The sequence below is a fragment of the Diplotaxodon limnothrissa genome, linkage group LG6 (assembly GCF_057381915.1).
Source record: "Diplotaxodon limnothrissa isolate DT_005_m linkage group LG6, D_limnothrissa_male_GT1.1, whole genome shotgun sequence".
Lineage (NCBI taxonomy): Eukaryota > Metazoa > Chordata > Actinopteri > Cichliformes > Cichlidae > Diplotaxodon > Diplotaxodon limnothrissa.
In genome coordinates this window covers 43,595,106-43,614,608 of record NC_140601.1, presented here as the reverse complement: position 1 = coordinate 43,614,608, position 19,503 = coordinate 43,595,106, and the positions used below count along the sequence as shown (strand labels likewise).

General features: G+C 48.0%; 2 protein-coding genes across 2 annotated transcripts in view; one reads left to right on the top strand and one right to left on the bottom strand.

The window, feature by feature from the left end:
- The window catches only part of LOC146631324 (striatin-like), a 31,298-nt gene extending 22,415 nt beyond the window's left edge, over window positions 1-8,883 (bottom strand). Inside the window, exon 1 of the mRNA XM_085355323.1 lies at window positions 8,551-8,883. Coding sequence (XP_085211449.1) covers window positions 8,551-8,769 — 219 coding nt within the window. The 5' untranslated portion in view covers window positions 8,770-8,883. The remainder of the gene's footprint in view (window positions 1-8,550) is intronic.
- Window positions 8,884-10,207: 1,324 nt separating this feature from the next.
- Window positions 10,208-12,330, top strand: map1lc3c (microtubule-associated protein 1 light chain 3 gamma). The gene is made up of 4 exons (XM_085355322.1): window positions 10,208-10,361; window positions 10,433-10,488; window positions 10,565-10,671; window positions 12,168-12,330. Exons 1-4 carry the CDS (start codon window positions 10,208-10,210, stop codon window positions 12,328-12,330), a joined length of 480 nt encoding a protein of 159 aa, XP_085211448.1.
- Window positions 12,331-19,503: the final 7,173 nt, after the last annotated feature.

Here is a 19,503-nt window from a genome sequence, read left to right as displayed (position 1 = left end):
TATTTGCTCCTCTCGGTTCAGCGACGCTCCCTCGCCATCGACCCGCTCGGATCTCCATCCCTGACCCGCTGAGCCCTGCAGTAATGACGCTCCTCGTGTTTTTATCTAACAATCATGGCGAGCTCGCTCTGCCTCATGTTGCAGCAGCCATCATGTCAAAACGTATGTAAATAATATGTGTTGCTTGGCAACCTGTCATACTATCATTTTCTTTGGTGTCAAAATAACAACCTCTGTGATTCGAGGCACCAATGGTTGTAATTTTTCACCCCACACGCCCCAAAATCCACTCTGTGATGAATCCACGCGCCCAGCAGGTGTGGGACAGATTCATCTCCTCTTCTGTCATACAGGATGCTCCAGTGTCTCCTGTGCCAGAGGAGGAAACAAAGCCCTGCAGCTCCTCTTTTTTAGTATTCGGAGACCTGCACAGATCTTATTGTGACAGCTGCTTCCTGAGCTAAACCGACTCTTCCACTGCAGCTGAAGTTGGATTCAGTGCAGTTCACTGTGTTATCACACTGAACTCACTTCCCTGTCTCAGTGGAGAGAAGTCGAAATATCCCAGCAACACCCAAACGCATCACGAGAAGGCTCCAGTTTATCTGACCTCTGACCCTCTGTGATCTGATCGGATGATTCCTACTTCAGACTTCCCAAACAGTGTGTCTGGTGCTGTAAGCATGTCAGGCTGAGGGCGCCCCTGTCCGCAGAGATTTTGGCTAAAGGCCCGTTTAAACAGAGCCTGGTCACAGCGCTGAGGCGTGGCTTGGGCCGACATTCGCCAACGCCCGCAAAACAAGCAGGTGTGCATGCCATTCCTCATATGGCAGCTTCACATGAACGCACTGAGCTGCAGGAATCCAGGCCGGGGAGCGTTTTTGTTGTCGCACAAAGAGACGGAGGAAGTGTTGTTGTCGAAGCTCATCTGTGCTAAAGGCAGAGGACGGTCCGGCTCGGCGTTGCATAACACGCTTAGCTGCTCTTCTTCTCATGCTGCATTATTTAGACACAAAGCACAGAGATGCCGCTCTGGCTGACGAACCTTCCCACCGTGTGTGCAGCTTTGATTAGTTTTTATCAAGTGAGCAAAACCGTCGGGCCAATCAGAGCTCTGTCCCGCAGCGTCACTGAGACAGGGACTGTGTGAGTGTCACGTTCCCGTGGCAGCGCGCTCGCTCAGATTTGAAGTTTCATTTTTCGCTGTAGAAAGACGTTTTCTTCCCACGCAGAGCGCACAGTGGACGCTGATGTTTGTGTCACTTTTTTACAGAATCAAACTCAAAGTAATGCGAGTACTTCCACGCTTTAAACGCTGCACGGTCGTACGCTCGCCATCACTCCGTGTTATCCATTGATCTGCACACGCTCAGATGTCATTGTCATGAGACACTCTTACAATCAAAATCACGGATTGGTAACGCAGCGTGCTTACGGGAAAGTAACAGTAATCTAATTACTTCTTTGCAATAGTAATCCCTTACTTTACTCGTTACTTGAAAAAAGTAATCGGATTACAGTAATGCATTACTGCTCATCTCTGTTTACAAGTAGAGACGGACCGATCCGATATTACGTAACTCAGCTCATAACCTCAGCACGTCGCAGCAGTGTGCTCACGTGACAGAGCGGCTGTGTGTGTTTGTAGCCTCGCTACCAAACCGGCATTTCATCTCCGAGGAAGTGATCCCAGAGAAGTAAAGCAAGTGTGTAAGTTCATCTCTGAATGTTTGTAAAGCATTCCAGCGTTAAGTTTAACAACTAATATATGGAGCGACTGCCTCTCTCCCTCTCTCCCTCTCCTGTTGTTACTTCAATCATGAAACTGATCAATGATCAGCTGATCGTCTCTCTTGTTTGCTTTTGGCCCACTTTGCAGCAGAAAGAGGAAACCAGTGGCTGAACAACAGCAGCACGTTTAAGCTTGATCAGCTGTTGTTAGAATTTATTTAATATTACTTTCTACTCGAGGATCTTTTTCTACGTAGCTGACGCTGGTAACTGTGCAGGGGCGGATCTAGCAAAGTTTAGCCAGGGGGGCCGATAGGGCATGAACAGGGAAAAGGGGGCACAAAGACATACTTTTCTTTCTTATTCTCATTTAAAATGTCGAGCTTTTAATAAATAATTATCTGACACCCAAAGTTTTAATCTGATGTAAAATGAATAGAAGTCCATTACTGTATATAGTAACTGTTAAGTCTAATATATATACCCTAGTAAGCTATAGTACTTTTTCCTTTGGGAACCATCTGTGCAGTCTGCAGTTCTGTTGAAGAAAGATGTTGAATCTATTTAATTATTGTGGAAGAATAATTGATTTCCGTGCATTTTATTTTAAACACATTAAATTACAGTTGATTACGTCGATTAAGCATCACAAGGCGGAGGGTGGGGGTGGTTCCCTTTTTTTTTTTTGCTGGGAGTTGGCGACCCTATTAGTTAGTGGAAATACTAAACAACCTAAGTACTCTTTAAAACACCAGAACAGGGAGGATGCTGCAGGTTTAAGTTTCTTAGATTGATCAGTTTTGCTGAATTATGAAATATTTGGGGTGCAGTGTGCTTTTTGCATACAGGTATAACTGAGTAGCTTTAGTTTAGTTTAGTTTGTTAAACTTGAGTATGAACTCATACAAAATGCAGCAAGAAATTTAAAAATTGTGTTATTGATTAAAAAAAATGAACTATATCGGAATCTGCAGATTTCCATATTATCGGTATCAGGCATAAAAAAGTGGTATTGTGCCATCTCTATTTACAAGTAACGAAAGGGTGGAGAACAAGTTTGGGGAAGAGCAGGAAGAGACTCCAGAATTGGGAAAGCCTCGGGATCCGTCAGGAAAACCGGACAGCACGACCGGGATACCTGCCTGCTGCCACCATAACCCGACGGCGGATGGATGAAGTTACCGAGCACTGCGCTGTTGCTCTTGGCCCTCATGCGTTCATCGTGCTGCAGCTTGTTGGCAGGTGTTGCTGCTGAGGATGGTCCGTGTGGAGGGACACGCTCTTTCCCTCCTGCTGTGCCAGACGTCTGTTTGTTTTGTCCGTCTGTCGTTCATTGTGATTCGTGCACGCAGCAACGATTATGAATATTTTTCAGTCGTGTTGATTTCAGAACTCGTTAGCTGTGCAGCCCATCGCTCGGCCTCAGCTTTAATATTATTTGTTACAAATACAAGATTTCTGTTTGTGCCCCGCTTGTTCACTTTGAAGCAGAATCAAGTCTCAGCGTGGAGAGTTAAACTTCACCTGCTGCTGTCTCATCCAGAATAATGCTGCCGTCAGCTCAGAGTTACAGCTCTACCACCTGTTAATAAGTCCGAGTACAGTCGGCTGAATAAATCAGTGTTTTTGAACCTTCACACGTCTACATTACAGCGCGTTACTGCACAGCAGGCTGCAGGTTCACCAACGCTCTCTGAAGAAGCGCATCTTGGTTTTGTTGGAGGCAGCAGCAGATCAAGCAGGCTGACTGCGTCCACACTAGGGTTGCCAACTCCCTGAAAGATAAATAAGGGACACCTCGTGGCCAGGGCCGGGCGACCCAGTTGTCTTCACCCTTCCCAGTGTGGTGAATTTTCTAGCTCTTTTTTTGTGTGTGAAATTATTTTTTTAACCCTTTGACTTGAAGTTGATTTAAGTAGATGCATATTCTATTCTTTGTGATATGAACACATGTGAAACAAATGATCATTTAGCCATTTATTTTTAGCTCAAAATGACAACATTAACACAGTAAAACAGGTCTCTTTCTTAAACAGAAGCCTGTCATGCTTAACTTTTGAGAATATAAGTAAATCTTTCTTTAAAAGAACTCTGTCCTACTTAACTTAAAATAATAGAAAACAATAGAAAGAAAAATATTCTTGTAACAGTGCACATTTAGTGCATTTAGTACAATCGGCTTCAGCTGAAATATTATTTCAGCTTTTCTGATGCTAATCAGCTGCTCCTGTTTGTAAACCCGCTTGTTCCCATGATTACGCATCTTAACTCATCATCATTATTCATCTATGTATTACTTTTATGTATTAGTCATCTATTTGTTGTAATCATCTATCCTTGCAGTTGTTTATTACACAAAATAAATGATATTATCACACTTCTGGCCACATAGCGCTGATATTCACTGCACATGTCCATATTAACCTTAACCAGAGGGTTTAAAAAAACAAACAGTGTTTACATATCATATCTGCTTCTGCCGTGGCCTGGTGGACAAGAAATTGGTTAAGGGTTCCCCGAGCTGTCACGCCCCTCATGTTCTTCATGTGCCCACCACTAGAAGCATGCCTATGGAAAAAGTGCGCCGGCACACAGTGCAGTGCGCTTTATAGGTGTTACCATGCATTTTCCCAGCCAGGTGTTTTCCTTTTCCCAGTCCTCCCTGTGCTTTTGCAGCCTTTTTTTCCTTTCTCTGAGCGAACAAACATTGCTGCTCTAATGCTGGGCTCACACTGTGCGGTTTTAGGCCCATTTTGAGACTATTTTTGAGTCGTGCGACCAATTTGGTGATCGGACTGATTTTGGCCTTCATCGTGTAGTATACGTGGGGTAACGAGAAGCGATTAACACCTCACGAGCAGCTCCCGATCATCAATCGCTCGTGAGGGTGTCACCACAGCCGCTCACACTGCTCACGCGCAAACACGTAAACGTCGGTGAAAAAGACGGAGCAGCACGGCTGTGCAGCGTGTGATCTGGACACAAGCGATGGAGGCACAACTTGTAGAACTTTGGAAAGCTCATCCGAGCCTTTTCGATGTGGCAAACTTCCCCCTGCTCACGCATGACTTCTTCTTCGTGTCATAAAAAAACCTTTTTATTTTATCTGAAGGTGTAATCGAGCAACAGTAACGTCCACACAGGCCGTCAGCTGCACAATTACCCAGAATTCTCGTGGTCTCCCCTGATCTAGGGTCTCGGTAAGACATTTTTATAAAACAGCACAGAGGGAAGAATAAAACTGGCTGCCGGTAACATCACAAGATTGGTTCGAATATTTCTGACAGAGACGACCTGGAGTTAAAAAAAAAAACAAAGAAAAAAACAATTTCCTGTTTCCTGTCAGTGGGATGAAGCTGAGCTTCATTCAGAGGAACGAAGAAAACGTTCACGCCAGGTTTTGGCTGCACCTGAAAACATCTGAGACGAGCTCGTTGATCTGTGAACTGCTTAAACCGGAACTTTTTAAAGATTTTACGAAGTTTTCAGGCTAAAGGAATCAAATGTGGCCTCTCTGACTGACAGGTGGCTGTGAGAGGGGGCGTGGCCTCTCTGACTGACAGGTGGCTGTGAGAGGGGGCGTGGCCTCTCCGACTGACAGGTGGCTGTGAGAGGGGGCGTGGCCTCTCCGACTGACAGGTGGCTGTGAGAGGGGGCGTGGCCTCTCCGACCGACAGGTGGCTGTGAGAGGGGGCGTGGCCTCTCTGACTGACAGGTGGTGGCTGTGAGAGGGGGCGTGGCCTCTCCGACCGACAGGTGGCTGTGAGAGGGGGCGTGGCCTCTCCGACCGACAGGTGGCTGTGAGAGGGGGCGTGGCCTCTCCGACCGACAGGTGGCTGTGAGAGGGGGCGTGGCCTCTCCGACTGATAGGTGGCTGCTAGCTGTCCTGAAACAGACCTCTGGACGGTGTTTGCAGACGCCGTCTTTGATGACCGCTCCTGCCTAACTGGTCTTTACTGGTGTCGTGAACTCACACACGAGAAACGGGGAATCAGACTTGGTCGCTCAGAGCTTCCAGCCCTGTCTCTTTGTTTGTGGACAATAGACTGTGAGTAATCTCTCCTGTTCTTGTGTGCCAGCTTCCTCTTCCTCCTCTTCCTCTCCCCTGCGGAGGATTACCTCAGAGGAAGTGACACTCACGCTCCGTCTCAGCCCGTGATGACATGCAGCCCGTCTGCACCAGAACAGATGGATTTACGGCTCAAATTGGTCTCCGGCCTCGTCGGCCAGCCAGCGCCGTCCCGCTCCAATCGTCACCCCCCTCCAACCCCCTCCAGGTCTTTATCATCAAAGCCACTCAGACAGCTGAGAGACACAAAGAGACGCCTGCTATCTGATTGTGCCGGGGAGGGGGGGGGGGGGGGGGGGGTTAAATGGTGCACCAGCTGAGCCGCCACACAGGAAGTGATTCCTTTACGGGCTGGCTGTCAGTGAAGCTCGGCCGACGATGACTCGAGCTTATGTAAGACATGAGCGTGAAGCGTCCCACGCGCCGTGAGATCGTCTGACTCACTGCCCGGCATCCTTCACAGGAGGAAACGCTCACCTGCACCACACATGCACAGCAGGGATCGATACACTCTGATTTTATAACGCTGCAACAAAACATCTGCTGGAAGTGCAAACGAAGAGATTTCAGCCATTAAATATGATGGCATCGATCGTTTTGGCGTTTGTTATTTCATCAGAAGCATCAGAGTCACCCCTGCACCGAGGAATTCACCCCAGAAAGAGGAAATGAAAACTTTACTCCAACAGAACAAAAGTTAGAGATGCGTTCTTCTTCTACTACTTGTGCGTCCATTACAGTAAACATAAATTACAACCAAAAATACCAAGGTGAGCGCACAGTCATGTAAACAGGTCATGTAAACAAGTAGCAGATCGGCGCTTACAGTCAAAGGACCACGAGCTCCTCTACGACGTAACGTAGAGTCAGCGTCTGTCCATCCTCCACAGGGATGAGACTGATTGATGAGGTCACGCAGGAAACATCACTGCAGGTTATCCCTCCTACAGAAGGGGCTACATGCTGGGTCGTTGCATCAACCATTCATTTCTTTCAAATTTATACTTTGCATGAAGGCGGGCCCTGATATCATTCAGCACTGTGACCATGACGGTGCTCAGCGAGGACAGGTGGGACTGACCCAAGACACACGAGGCACTCGCTGGGAGGCAGCCGACCTTTGCGCCGTTACGATTGTTGGATCTGATCTGTGAGCAGTGAAAGCAGGAAGCCTTACAGGAGGCTTCTTTTCACCTCCACGTCTGCAGACACAGCTCTGACCTCGCTGGTCCTACAGGGAGTGGAGGACATCTCTGAGTCTGGATTCAAAACTTCACCCCTGACTGAGTGAAAAGAAGGACTGTGCTAATGACGCTAACCCAACTGGTTTTGTAGGATGACTCTCAGAAACAAGCAAAGAGCTGAGCGTCACAGGCTACGTTTGTCTGTTATTAAAAACATGTTTAGTGTCAGTGATCCGGAATAATGGGAGGTATATGAGCCATTTTATTTTCCACAGGATAATAAACTGAAGAGGCAGTGGACACCAATAATCTGCCGCCTGTCGCTAAGTGGCTCAAACTTTAATTAAAAGGGATGTTTGTTTTTTTGTTTGTGTTTAAATTGTCAAAATAAACTAAATCTGTCATCAGAAAGCAGCGCTATGATGTTCTGACTCTGCTCTTCAACTCCTGCAGCACGGACACTACTGAACATTTTAAAGTGAAAATGTTTTTGTTGCCTTTTAAATGCTTTGACTCACTTTGCCACTGCAGATATGTTGAATTCATTTTTGAACATGACCTCTGACTGTACGTATGCAGACCTCCCTCTTTTAAAGCAGGATAAAGAGCCCTGCATGCTGTCCCACGGAGGCTCTGCTCCACACTGAGAGGAAAACACCGGCAGGGTCTCGGTTTAAGGTTGCAGCTTTTAAATCTGCACACAAACGTTTCGTGACTGGACGGGATCACGCAGCGTGCACGCGCCCATTATCGGTATGCATCCATTATCGGACACGTTTAACTGAACACACACTGATCTTTGTGGGACAAAGCCCTCCTGGGGCGGTTTGGGAAACTAACAGATTCCGGTAACCAACCAAAAAACAACAACCCACAAACAAAAGCAAGCACGGCTCTACGTGCACGTTTGCCCCGCTCAGGTAAACCTGGCACGTCTCAGGTGACCTGGCTGCGGACTTTTAGTACACACGTAAGCTTGCATGACAGGTAGCTGCTCACACCCACACAGAGCCGGCTGGAATGACTGAAATGTCACCCGCAGCTAGCCTGCTTAGCAGAGAGCGCAGCGAATACAGCATAAGGCGAAACTGCCATTTAAATATTACGCAATTCTCGCACATCCCGCTTGACATTGGGAAACGAACAGTAAAACCAGTACCGAGCACCGCATCTAGAAACAGTGGAATCAGAGCGTGAATTCGGCGATAACACGATTAGAGAAGAAGCGCTTACAAACACATAACATTATGTTACTTAATGAATGTGCGTCATTCTGCGTACTGAGCCCCGTGCGCGACAAGGCACATGCAAACTGCACCTAGCCTCCAAAAAGTTAAAAACATTACACAAAAACATACGTTTTATTGGCTTAAACCTATGCCGAATTAAGCGAAAAACACTTTCTATCAAAGTAAACTACAACTTTTACTTTACTCTGACGATGTATTCACCGATAATCGATTTTAAGAACAATTTCCACATTCTCCAATGGACTTCGGTACAGCGCCTCTCCGTTCTGCTAGCAACCTCAACAATGAAACCCCTTGCGACCGAGAGGCTGCTTACCTGCAGCTCGGCCCGCTCCACCTCCCACTGGGCCCTCTCCACCTCGAAGCGGGCCCACTCATGCTGGAGAAAGTGTAAAATCCCCGGGATGCTGTACTGAGCCCGGGCCGCCTCTCCACCGCCGTCCCCGGGCTGCGGAGCTTTAACGTTCCCCGCGCCGGGTAAGCCCGAGCTGCCGCTGGTGTTGAAGAAGACACCGGGGCCCGCCTGCTCATCCATGGCTGGACCGTGAGCGATGCGGGGCGGCTTCAGTCCGGTGCTGACTCCCGCTTCAGTGAAATATCCTCCGCAGGAAAATGCGGTCCATCAACCGAACAACTCCTGCTCGAGCCAGCTGTCAAAGCGGCGGAGAGTCGAGCTGCCGGAACGAACGCAGCAACCACATCCTGTCCGGATTTTCAAAATATAATAGCTGAAGCGCTCTTATTATTATTGTTGTTTTATTTATTAAAATAAACATTAAGTAAAAAATAAATGAACAGATCTGAATTCTGTTTGAATGTATTGGATGTATTTATTATTTTCCTGCTGATTTCAATATCAATTTAAATAGTAAGCATCCCCCATTCATAAACTGCTGTTAACTTTAGACTGGCCCAATATAAATAGACTCAAATGACAAAGATGATAATAATAATAATAATAATAATAATAATAATAATAATAAGAAGAAGAAGAAGAATACAAAGAGACAATAACAGCAAAATAGGTTGGAAAACAGCACAAAAACTATACATTGGTCATCAGTGATCAGTTAGAATCATAAGTATTCTTTTACGGTCAGTAATTCATTTTTTTCTCCAACAGTCGATGTGAAACAATTCTAGAAATTCAAACTGCCCTGCCCTGAATGTTCCTGCATGGTTGGCTGGTGGCAGGTGATTGGCAGAGGAAGGTCCAAGTGAAGAAGAGCGCCTGTTACGTAGTCAGTTTGCTATGATTTACCTTGATCTGGTTCAGGTTTATGTACCCGGATGATGCTGAAGAGGAAAAGAAACACATTATTTTTCTAAAAGCTGGTTGTTACAGCAGCTAATTTTAAAGACTAGTCGCCTATAGAGCACAGTGGCTGAAGGCAGCCTTGGTTCCCTTCCATGGAGCATTCTCCCCTTGCTTGATTCTCTGCCCAGGACTCCTGCAAAGAAAAGTCTCAACCGCAGGAGGTTCACTGTGTGGTTACCCCCCCTCCCCCAAGCTGTGTCATCAAGGTTACATTGTAGAGGTCATGAGTTGTTAAGAACTCTGTCTTCTAAATATCTGATGTGATTAAATTTCAAGTTTTTAAATGATCCATCCATACCTCTATCTGTCCATCCATCCATCTGCTTCTCTGGCTGTGGCTCTCTGCGATGGCAGTTTAACGATCTAACCCAAGAGGCATCTGAGGCAGATGCTGAACCACCTAGGCACCTCAGCTCCTTTCAATGTGGAAGAGTAACAACTCTACCACAAGACAAAAACATGTGGTAACTGTGGTGAACAAATTCTGTCCTTAAAGAAAAACATTAAACATTTTCTAAATTCTCTCAAAGGCACATTATCAATAATCCTGTTTAATAACCAGGATGAGGGGTGGAGGGGGCTGTCTGCTGCCCTTGGGCCTAAAAGCTGCTGGGGCCGGCCCTGCTCCGCACTCTAACCTAATTCAATCGCGCTCATGCGGCCATGTGCTAATCAGCTGATGCGCTGCAGCCTCTATTTAACTCGCGCTCGCTCCGTAGCATGTGGACCCGGCTCTACGTCACGTACCATGGCGTCGCGCGAGAAAAGTCAGCCGCACAGCAAACCGTTCAAGCTGAGGAAGAGTTTAGGTAACCGGCACCGCCGCGAGCAGCAGCAACACTGATGTCCAGCAAACTCACTGTCTCTCTTCTGTCCACAGCAACGAGGAAACGGGAAGTGGCGGGCATCAGGGCCAAGTTCCCCAACAAGATCCCGGTAAGCGCGCGGTGGGGCTCACGCGGAGTCCGAGAAGGTGTGTTTTATGTTCTCACCCACTCACTGCGCCTTGCAGGTCATCATCGAGAGGTACGACAAGGAAAAGTATCTGCCTCCGCTGGACAAAACCAAGTTCCTGGTTCCGCAGGAGCTCACCATGACGCAGTTCCTCACCATCATCAGGTACCGGTACCTGCAAGCTTCACTGAACACATGCTGGAGTCCTTTAACACGAACTCGGAGCTCAACAATACTCATGCCTCAGTTCTACACTGAGGAGAAATGTTTTCCTGGTGAATTCATCAGTTAATGTTTATTTTAAAAATGAGAAGCTTTTATTCCAGAGTCTTATGCCCCCCCCTTGGAGCACAGGTGTTAAACTCCAGGCCTCGAGGGCCGGTGCCCTGCAGGTTTTAGATGTCCTTGATCCATCACAGCTGATTTAATGGCTAAACGACCTCCTCAACATGTCCTGAAGTTCTCCAGAGGCCTGGTAATGAACTCATCATGTGATTCAGGTGTGAAGCCCCAGGGTGATCTAAAACCTGTAGGACACCGGCCCTCGAGGCCTGGAGTTGGACACCCCTGACTTGGAGTCTTTTGCTCTTTCACTTTTATTGACCCCTTTGTTGTTGTTTATGCTTACACAGCAGGATCTGTGACGGCCATGATGGCCTGAGGAAGCTGCTGTGTAAACATGAAGTGACAGGATGTGTCTTAACAGTTAATCCATGTCTGTCAAACCTTAGACCTCTGTAATGTCTGCGAGAGTCTTTATCACTCAGTGATCTGACTCGAGCAGAGAGCGCACAGGCTGGCTGCTCAAGCCAATCGAGGAGCTCGGTCTACTCACAGAACCTGAGTTGCGTCCAGTAACTGTTTGTCATTTGGAACATTGAGTTTTCAGTAGTTGTAATCATGTGAACATAAAGACACGTATTGTAGTTTTATTTTAAGAACACAAAGGTCTGGTGTCTCAGCCTCGCTGCCCCACAATCGTACCCACTGACTGTAACGTCTGGGTGTCGATAAAGTTCTGTGGGAGTTTCCTGAGAAAGCTGCACACCAGCTCCACATGCTCAGGTTCACTGATGGGCTGATTTGGCTTTAGTGACTTGTCCTGATTGTCAGAAATGAGGCCTGGATATCAGACCTCAAGGGAAAGAGCAATTGGCTCATCTAACGGTTGGATGATTCCCCCTCAGAGTATGAATATAGACGCTGAAGCAAATCTTGTTGTGAGTGAATGAGTTTTGGGCTCTACTTAGAGTCTGATCAGAGGGTCAAAGTTGTGGCTTTAGGGGCAAATGTTTTGGATCGTCTCATGTTTTGTGGTACATGATCGTATCTTTACTGAAGCCGGTGCTCCAGCTGCAGTCGCTCATCATACACTTGCTCCTCAGTCTGACAAATGGAGCTTTTGCATAATCTTGGCTCTGACAGATGAATACCTGTACAAGCTTCACTTTAAACTCAGCCCTCGCTCAGTTTCCATGTGCTCCTCCCCCCAGTGTGAGCACGAATGCTTGAAATGCTCGAATCATAGCTGGAATCTGCACATGGCTGACGCGTGCTCGCCTCACTGAACAGCTGTGCTGGCGTCACTGTTGTGCTGATGCAGCTAACAGCCTGCAGGCTGACTCTGATTAATGGTGGCTCCTTCTGGCTCCTCCCCTCAGGAACCGCATGGCGCTGCTGCCCAGCCAGGCCTTCTACCTGCTCATCAACAACAGAGGGCTGGCGAGCATGTCGCTCACCATGGCTCAGGTGTACAAACAGCACCAGGATGAGGACGGCTTCCTCTACATGACCTACGCCTCGCAGGAGATGTTCGGACGATGAAGCTCGTCCTGCTTCAGGTTTTATTCCCGTTACAGGCTGCTCGCCTCAGCTGCTGTAAATACAAAAGAGTGTATATATTGTAATTTTTGTTCTACACGCTGATTGGACGAGATGGATTTTAATCGTGTTCATCCAATAAATATTTTGATGTTAAGGAATGCTGCTGGTTCATGATTTCTGCTTGTGGATGGAGACACTTGGACTCAGCACCACATGAATCGTTTCACCTTCTCACTGTGAATATTTGATACTTGAAGCTTTATAAAGAACTGTTTGTTTCCTGTTAACAGGAACTGGTTATAATTTCAGTCTTAGAGCTTGATGTGGTTCCACTGTGTCCAGCAGAGGGCAGCATCACTGTACCAGGAGAGCAACATGACGGACAGGAGCTCTGCAGAAGATCAGAAACATAAGTGCAGACTGTTAATGAGAAATGATGAAGTAGAGCAGCATCTGAACTGAAGCTGTAACCGATGTGATGATTCTGGTGGCTGACCTTGGCTCAAATAAGAGGGTGAAAGGTCACAAACAGAAGTCATCTGTATGTTTAAGGCATGGCTATTCAACTACGAAGTTAGTTGGGCCAGATTTTCAAACCGAGGAATTTATCTGGGATGTATGTATATGAAGCCAGTAAGCAGCAGATCATGATCAATTTCAAACCCACACAACTGTATTGGAAAACAAGTAAAAAAAAAAAAAATTTCATTCCTTTCCCCTGTAAATCTGGTGACCTCACAAATGCACACCAAAAGGTCCATTTAAACAAAAAAGGGAGCTATACCTAAACTATTTTTTGCACATTTGAAATAATAACAAACATTTTGATAATTCCCTTTCAAATTAAAATATTTTGCTGACCACTCACTGTTCCTGCCATGGATACAGACACTCTTCATATCCAGACCATTTTCCTGAAGAGCTTAAATCTTCTCAAACATTATTTGGCCAGCTGTGTGTCCCTCTAACAGTAGTAAGCTGAGCAATTTCCCATCCAAAAAACGGACATATACGCACAACTGTGCATTATCAGTTCTGTCTGATCTCCTGCTATAGACATTACATCAGTTTTCTTCAGGTCATCTAACAGCATTTCAAACTCATCTGACGCCAGAACTTCAACTCTACGAATATTTGAACTGTCCTACGGGAGTACGTTTTTAATAGCAGGTGTCACACTTTAATTTTTTCATCACTTTTCACCACATCCACCACGACCAGCATGCAGTATTTCAGTTTCAGAGTCTGTGAAAGGCTTTTTCTTCTTCGCCAAGAAGCAAACACGAAGGGAAGATGCTGCTGTACAGCCCAAGAGAGATGCTGCCGCTCTCTTGGGCTGTACAGGACCCTCACAATGGTGTATACAGTGTTATATTAATATAACACTGTCTGCAAATATGATTAAAAAAAAATCCACAATCTCAGGTTCCTCCTCCGTCAGAGAGGTGACATTCAACGTCCCACTTGTCAGTCTGGACAGCCACGACCACCACCCGACACACAATAACGTCATGAAAGTACATTTTAAAAAAGGGCAATGCAAACATGGCCAATAACTGTCATTATTGGCCATGTTTGCATTGCCAACCATCATTCTGATGATCTGCAAAATGATTTGATCTAAAGTATGATTAAAGTTCAGCCTGATTAATATAAACGTCACTGACAATTACTAATATATTGGAAAACCAAAATCCTTCCCACTCAGTTGTCTTTCTGTCCAACAGCTCCTTTTCTTGACTTGTAAGAGTTTGATGTAATGTGTGCTGGTCTGAGCCTGAGAGAAAACAAGTAAAAGTCTGTAGCTTTACAAAATTAAGCAGATGTGACACAATTTCAGTTTTTTGTTTTTACATTATAAATAAGTAATGATAAATATATCAGAGCCACTCTCTTCTTAAAAATCAAAACCCCCCAAAAGAGTTAAATGAGTAACTGTTGGGCTACCTGGTTGTTGACCAGGTGTTTTGAACTTTTTATCTTGTTCTCATTATGGCCGCATTTTAAGGCCGATTACGTCACAGCGACGCGACGAAGGCTGTCCAAATTCGTAGACTCCTCCTTTTCCCCGAATTAGAAGGATGGGTCGGGTGTGTCCTTCGTGGCCCACCATATCCCAGAATTCATAGCTCGGCCCAGCCAAACTCCAGTTTCCAACAATGGCGGCCGCTACTAAGTTTTAAAGTTACTCATACTAATTATCATCAGGGGGTCCTTTTGTCCCTCTGTAGGGGGAAACTCCCACTAGGTTTGTATCTGGGACTCTCCACCATTTGACCTTAGAACTGAAGAAGCTTCTCGGATGAGAGGTGAAACGTCTTCAAGCAACTTAAAGAAGTCCAGACGCTTTTCTTTGCAAGCTCCTTTGACTACGATGACCTGGATGACTGAGAACCATCAGACATTTCTTCGATTCCAAACCCCAGCAGCTGTCTATTGTAAGTTTTGTGTCTACTAAAATAAAAATAAAAGCGTTCCAACATCTCACTTTTTTTTTTATTCAGGCATACAGTACATGCATACTATTTTTATTAATAGAGATTATGCTTGTGTTTCAGTCATGTAGTGATTGTGCTTAACTGTATGAAGCTTATTAAACATTATGAAACAGATGACATGAGAATTTTGCTAAAGTGCTTGAGATACTTTTTTAAATTATCTTTTTTCTTTAAAAAAATCTACTACATCATGTATAATTTTCTTCATGTCATGTGTAATTTCCATTGGAAATACTAGTCACAGTTAAATTAAGAGGGGAAGTAAAAACTCCGAAACGGAGATGTCATCAAGTGTGTCTGACTTCCTGCCACACAATATATGCTTACAACCACATTTCCTGGTTATCCAAAGCTCATCTCCCCACACGCGTGTATGGCTTAACTTTAATGGTTCACCATATGCAAGCACAGAATCCGAGAAGCTTCTTCACACAAATGGCCGGGGGTGGACATCCCTCAGAAGATAAGGACACCAGAGTCTCACATGGAATGTGCCTGCAGTTAAACAGCTACAGCTAATTACCTCCCCCAGCATCACAGATGTGTAGAGGATAGGGTTGCCAACCGTCCCTTGAAAAACTGAATCGTCCCGTATTTCGAAACAAAAGTACACGTCCCGTATTGAGCTAATAAGGGACGCACTTTGTCCCGTAATACAGTGAGAATCAAAAGTAGTCTATAACTTTTAATGGAATTAACGCTTTGTTTGAAAACATAATTCCCAGCCCCTCTCCTGCTTTGTGACCAATGAGCTGACAGCACACTTATGACAATTCGAGTATGACAATTCAGATTACCGCTCATCTCATTGGTCGAGGAAAGGTCGCTTATGGAGAAAATACCGGAAGACAACAGATGACCACAACAACCTAACCCTAACGCCGACACTGCGGTGCAAGTCTCGGATGACAGTACACCTAAAGCTGGGCAGACACTGTGCGATTTTTTCAGTATTCAGCTCCTGCTCAAACTGCACGATTGACTCGCAGGGGTTAGAAGTTCATAGGTCACGATGTACTCTCACACTATACGGCCCGATGCTCTGATGCGACCTGAGTGCTCACACTGTGCCTCCATAACATGAAGGTTATAACAGAAAATCTGTCGCTCGCTCTCTGTCTTTCACTCACACAGACACACAGACCACCATCAACTTTGCTAAACTGCTAATGAAAAACATTGATCAGGCAGCTGTGATTAACCCTTGTGCTCCCCTTCGGGGCAGCCCCAGACCCCGGGGGTCCCAGAGTACCCCACCCTCAGTAGAGACGGGTGAATGAGAATGAAAAAATCCCCAGAACGATCATTTGGGGTCGTCGAGTGCCCCAGAGCGATTCTAATGGGTTTCGTCAGGGGATCGGGAAAGAAAATGTAGCACTTGGGGGCCACGCACAAAAGCTGCTGCGGCAGCGTGGGGGTCATTGATACCCCAGTACATGAAAATGAAGCATAATCACAATAATGATAATAATGATAATAATACTCCTCCTTGAATCGCTACCTTATCGTGGTGGAGGGGTTTGTGTGTCACAGGGATCCCAGGGGCTATGTTGTCTGGGGGCTATTGCCCCCTGGTAGGGTCTCCCATGGCAAATTGGCCCTGGGTGAGGGACCAGACAAAGAGCGATTCATAAGACCCTTATGAAAAGGACACCGAGGGAACAGTTTACCCTGCCCGGGATAGGGTTACCGGGGCCTCGCCCTGGAGCCAGGCCCGGGGAGGGTGCCTGAGGGCGAGCGTCTGGTGGCCGGGCCTTAGTCCATGGGGCCCGGCCGGGCACAGCCCGAAGAGGAGACATGGGCCCATCCTCCCGCAGGCCCACCACCCGCAGGAGGCGCCATAGGGGTCGGGTGCATTGTGTGCCGGGTGGCGGGCAGGAGCGGAGGCCCTGGCGGACTGACCCCCGGCTGCCAAGACTGGCAATAGGGACATGGAATGTCACCTCTCTGGTGGGGAAGGAGCCTGAGTTAGTGCGTGAGGTTGAGAGGTACCGGCTAGATATAGTCGGGCTCACCTCTACACATGGCTTGGGCTCTGGAACCAGTCTCCTGGAGAGGGGCTGGACTCTGTCTCAGTCTGGAGTTGCCCTTGGTGAGAGGCGGCGGGCTGGGGTGGGTATCCTAATATCCCCTCGGCTTGCTGCCGGTACGTTGGGGTTTTTCCCGGTGGACGAGAGGGTTTGTTCCCTGCGCCTTAGGGTCGGGGAACGGGTCCTGGAGGGTGCTCCACCTGGAGACTCTGTTGTCCTGCTGGGAGACTTCAATGCTCACGTGGGTAACGACAGCGAGACCTGGAGGGGCGTGATTGGGAGGAACGGCCTCCCTGATCTGAACCCGAGCGGTGCTTTGTTATTGGACTTCTGTGCTAATCACAGTTTGGCCATAACGAACACCCTGTTCGAACATAAGAGTGTCCATAAGTGCACGTGGCACCAGGACGCTCTAGGCCGTAGGTCGATGATCGATTTTGTAATTGTATCAGCAGACCTGCGACCATATGTTCTGGACACTCGGGTAAAGAGAGGGGCTGAGCTGTCAACTGATCACCACCTGGTGGTGAGTTGGATCAGGTGGCGGGGGAAGACGCTGGACAGACCTGGTGCACCTAAACGCGTAGTGAGGGTGTGCTGGGAACGTCTAGCAGAGGCCCCAGTCCGCGAGATCTTCAACGCACACCTCCGGCAGAGCTTCAACAGCATTCCGAGGAAGACTGGGGACATTGAGTCCGAATGGACCATGTTCAGCGTCTCCATTGCCGAAGCTGCTGCATTGAGCTGCGGCCGCAAGGTGGTTGGTGCCTGCCGTGGTGGTAATCCCCGAACCAAATGGTGGACACCAGAGGTGAAGGGAGCCACTAGGCTGAAGAAGGAGTCCTATCGGGCTTGGTTAGCCTGTGGGACTCCGGAGGCAGCAGACAGGTATTGACAGGCCAAGCGGAATGCGGCTCGAGCAGTGGTTGAAGCAAAAACTCGGGTGTGGGAGGAGTTCGGAGAGGCCATGGAAAAAGACTTTCGGACTGCCTCGAAGAGATTCTGGCAAACCGTCAGACGTCTCAGGAGGGGAAAGCGGTGCTCTACCTGCACTGTGTATAGTGCTGGCGGAGCGCTGCTGACGTCGACTGAGAAAATTGTCAGGCGGTGGAAGGAATACTTCGAGGACCTCCTTAATCCCACTGACACGTCTTCCGAGGAGGAAGCAGAGTCTGGGGATGAGGGGAATGACCTGCCAATTTCCGGGGGCGAGGTCACTGAGGCAGTTAAACAACTCCTTGGTGGCAGAGCCCCTGGTGTTGATGAGGTCCGCCCCGAGTTCCTGAAGGCTCTGGACGTTGTAGGGCTGTCCTGGTTGACACGCCTCTACAATGTTGCGTGGAGATCAGGGGCAGTACCTGTGGACTGGCAGACCGGGGTGGTGGTCCCCATCTTTAAGAAAGGGGACCGGAGGGTGTGTTCCAACTACAGGGGGATCACACTCCTCAGCCTCCCTGGGAAAGTCTATGCCAGGGTGCTGGAAAGGAGAGTTCGTCCGTTAGTCGAACCTCAGATACAGAAGGAACAATGCGGTTTTCGTCCTGGTCGCGGAACACTGGACCAGCTCTTTATCCTCTCCAGGATACTTGAGGGTGCATGGGAGTTTGCCCAACCAGTCTACATGTGTTTTGTGGACTTGGAGAAGGCATTCGACCGTGTCCCTCGGGGTGTCCTGTGGGAGGTGTTGCGGGAATATGGGGTGTCTGGCCCATTGCTACGGGCCATTCGATCCCTATACAACCGTTGCAAGAGCTTGGTTCGCATTGCCGGCAATAAGTCGGACTCGTTCCCGGTGGGTGATGGGCTCCACCAGGGCTGCCCTTTGTCACCGGTTCTGCTCATAATTTTTATGGACAGGATTTCTAGGCGCAGCCAAGTGGCGGAGGGCTTTCGCTTTGGTGGCCTCAGAATCTCATCTCTGATTTTTGCAGATGATGTGGTTCTGTTGGCTTCATCGGGTGAGGGCCTCCAGCTCGCACTGGAACGGTTCACAGCCGAGTGTGAAGCAGCGGGAATGAGGATCAGCACCTCCAAATCGGAGGCCATGGTTCTCAGCCGGAAAAGGGTGGAGTGCCCACTCCGGGTCAGGGATGAGTTCCTGCCCCAAGTGGAGGAGTTCAAGTATCTCGGGGTCTTGTTCGCGAGTGATGGGAGAAGGGAGCTGGAGATCGACAGACGGATTGGGGCTGCAGCTGCAGTAATGCGGATGCTGCACCGGTCCGTCGTGGTGAAGAGGGAGCTGAGTGTAAAAGCGAAGCTCTCAATTTACCGGTCGGTCTACGTCCCTACCCTCACCTATGGCCACGAGCTGTGGGTAGTGACCGAAAGAACGAGATCGCGGATACAAGCGGCAGAAATGAGCTTCCTCCGAAGGGTGGCTGGCCTCTCCCTTAGAGATAGGGTGAGAAGTTCGGCCATCCAGGAGGGGCTCAGAGTAGAGCCGCTGCTGCTCCACATCGAAAGGAGCCAGCTGAGGTGGATCGGGCATCTGACAAGGATGCCCCCTGGGCCCCTCCTGGGTGAGGTGTTCCAGGCATGTCCCACCGGGAGGAGGCCCCGGGGCAGACCCAGGACACGCTGGAGAGATTATATCTCTCGGCTGGCCTGGGAACGCCTTGGTGTTCCCCCGGATAAGCTGGAGGAGG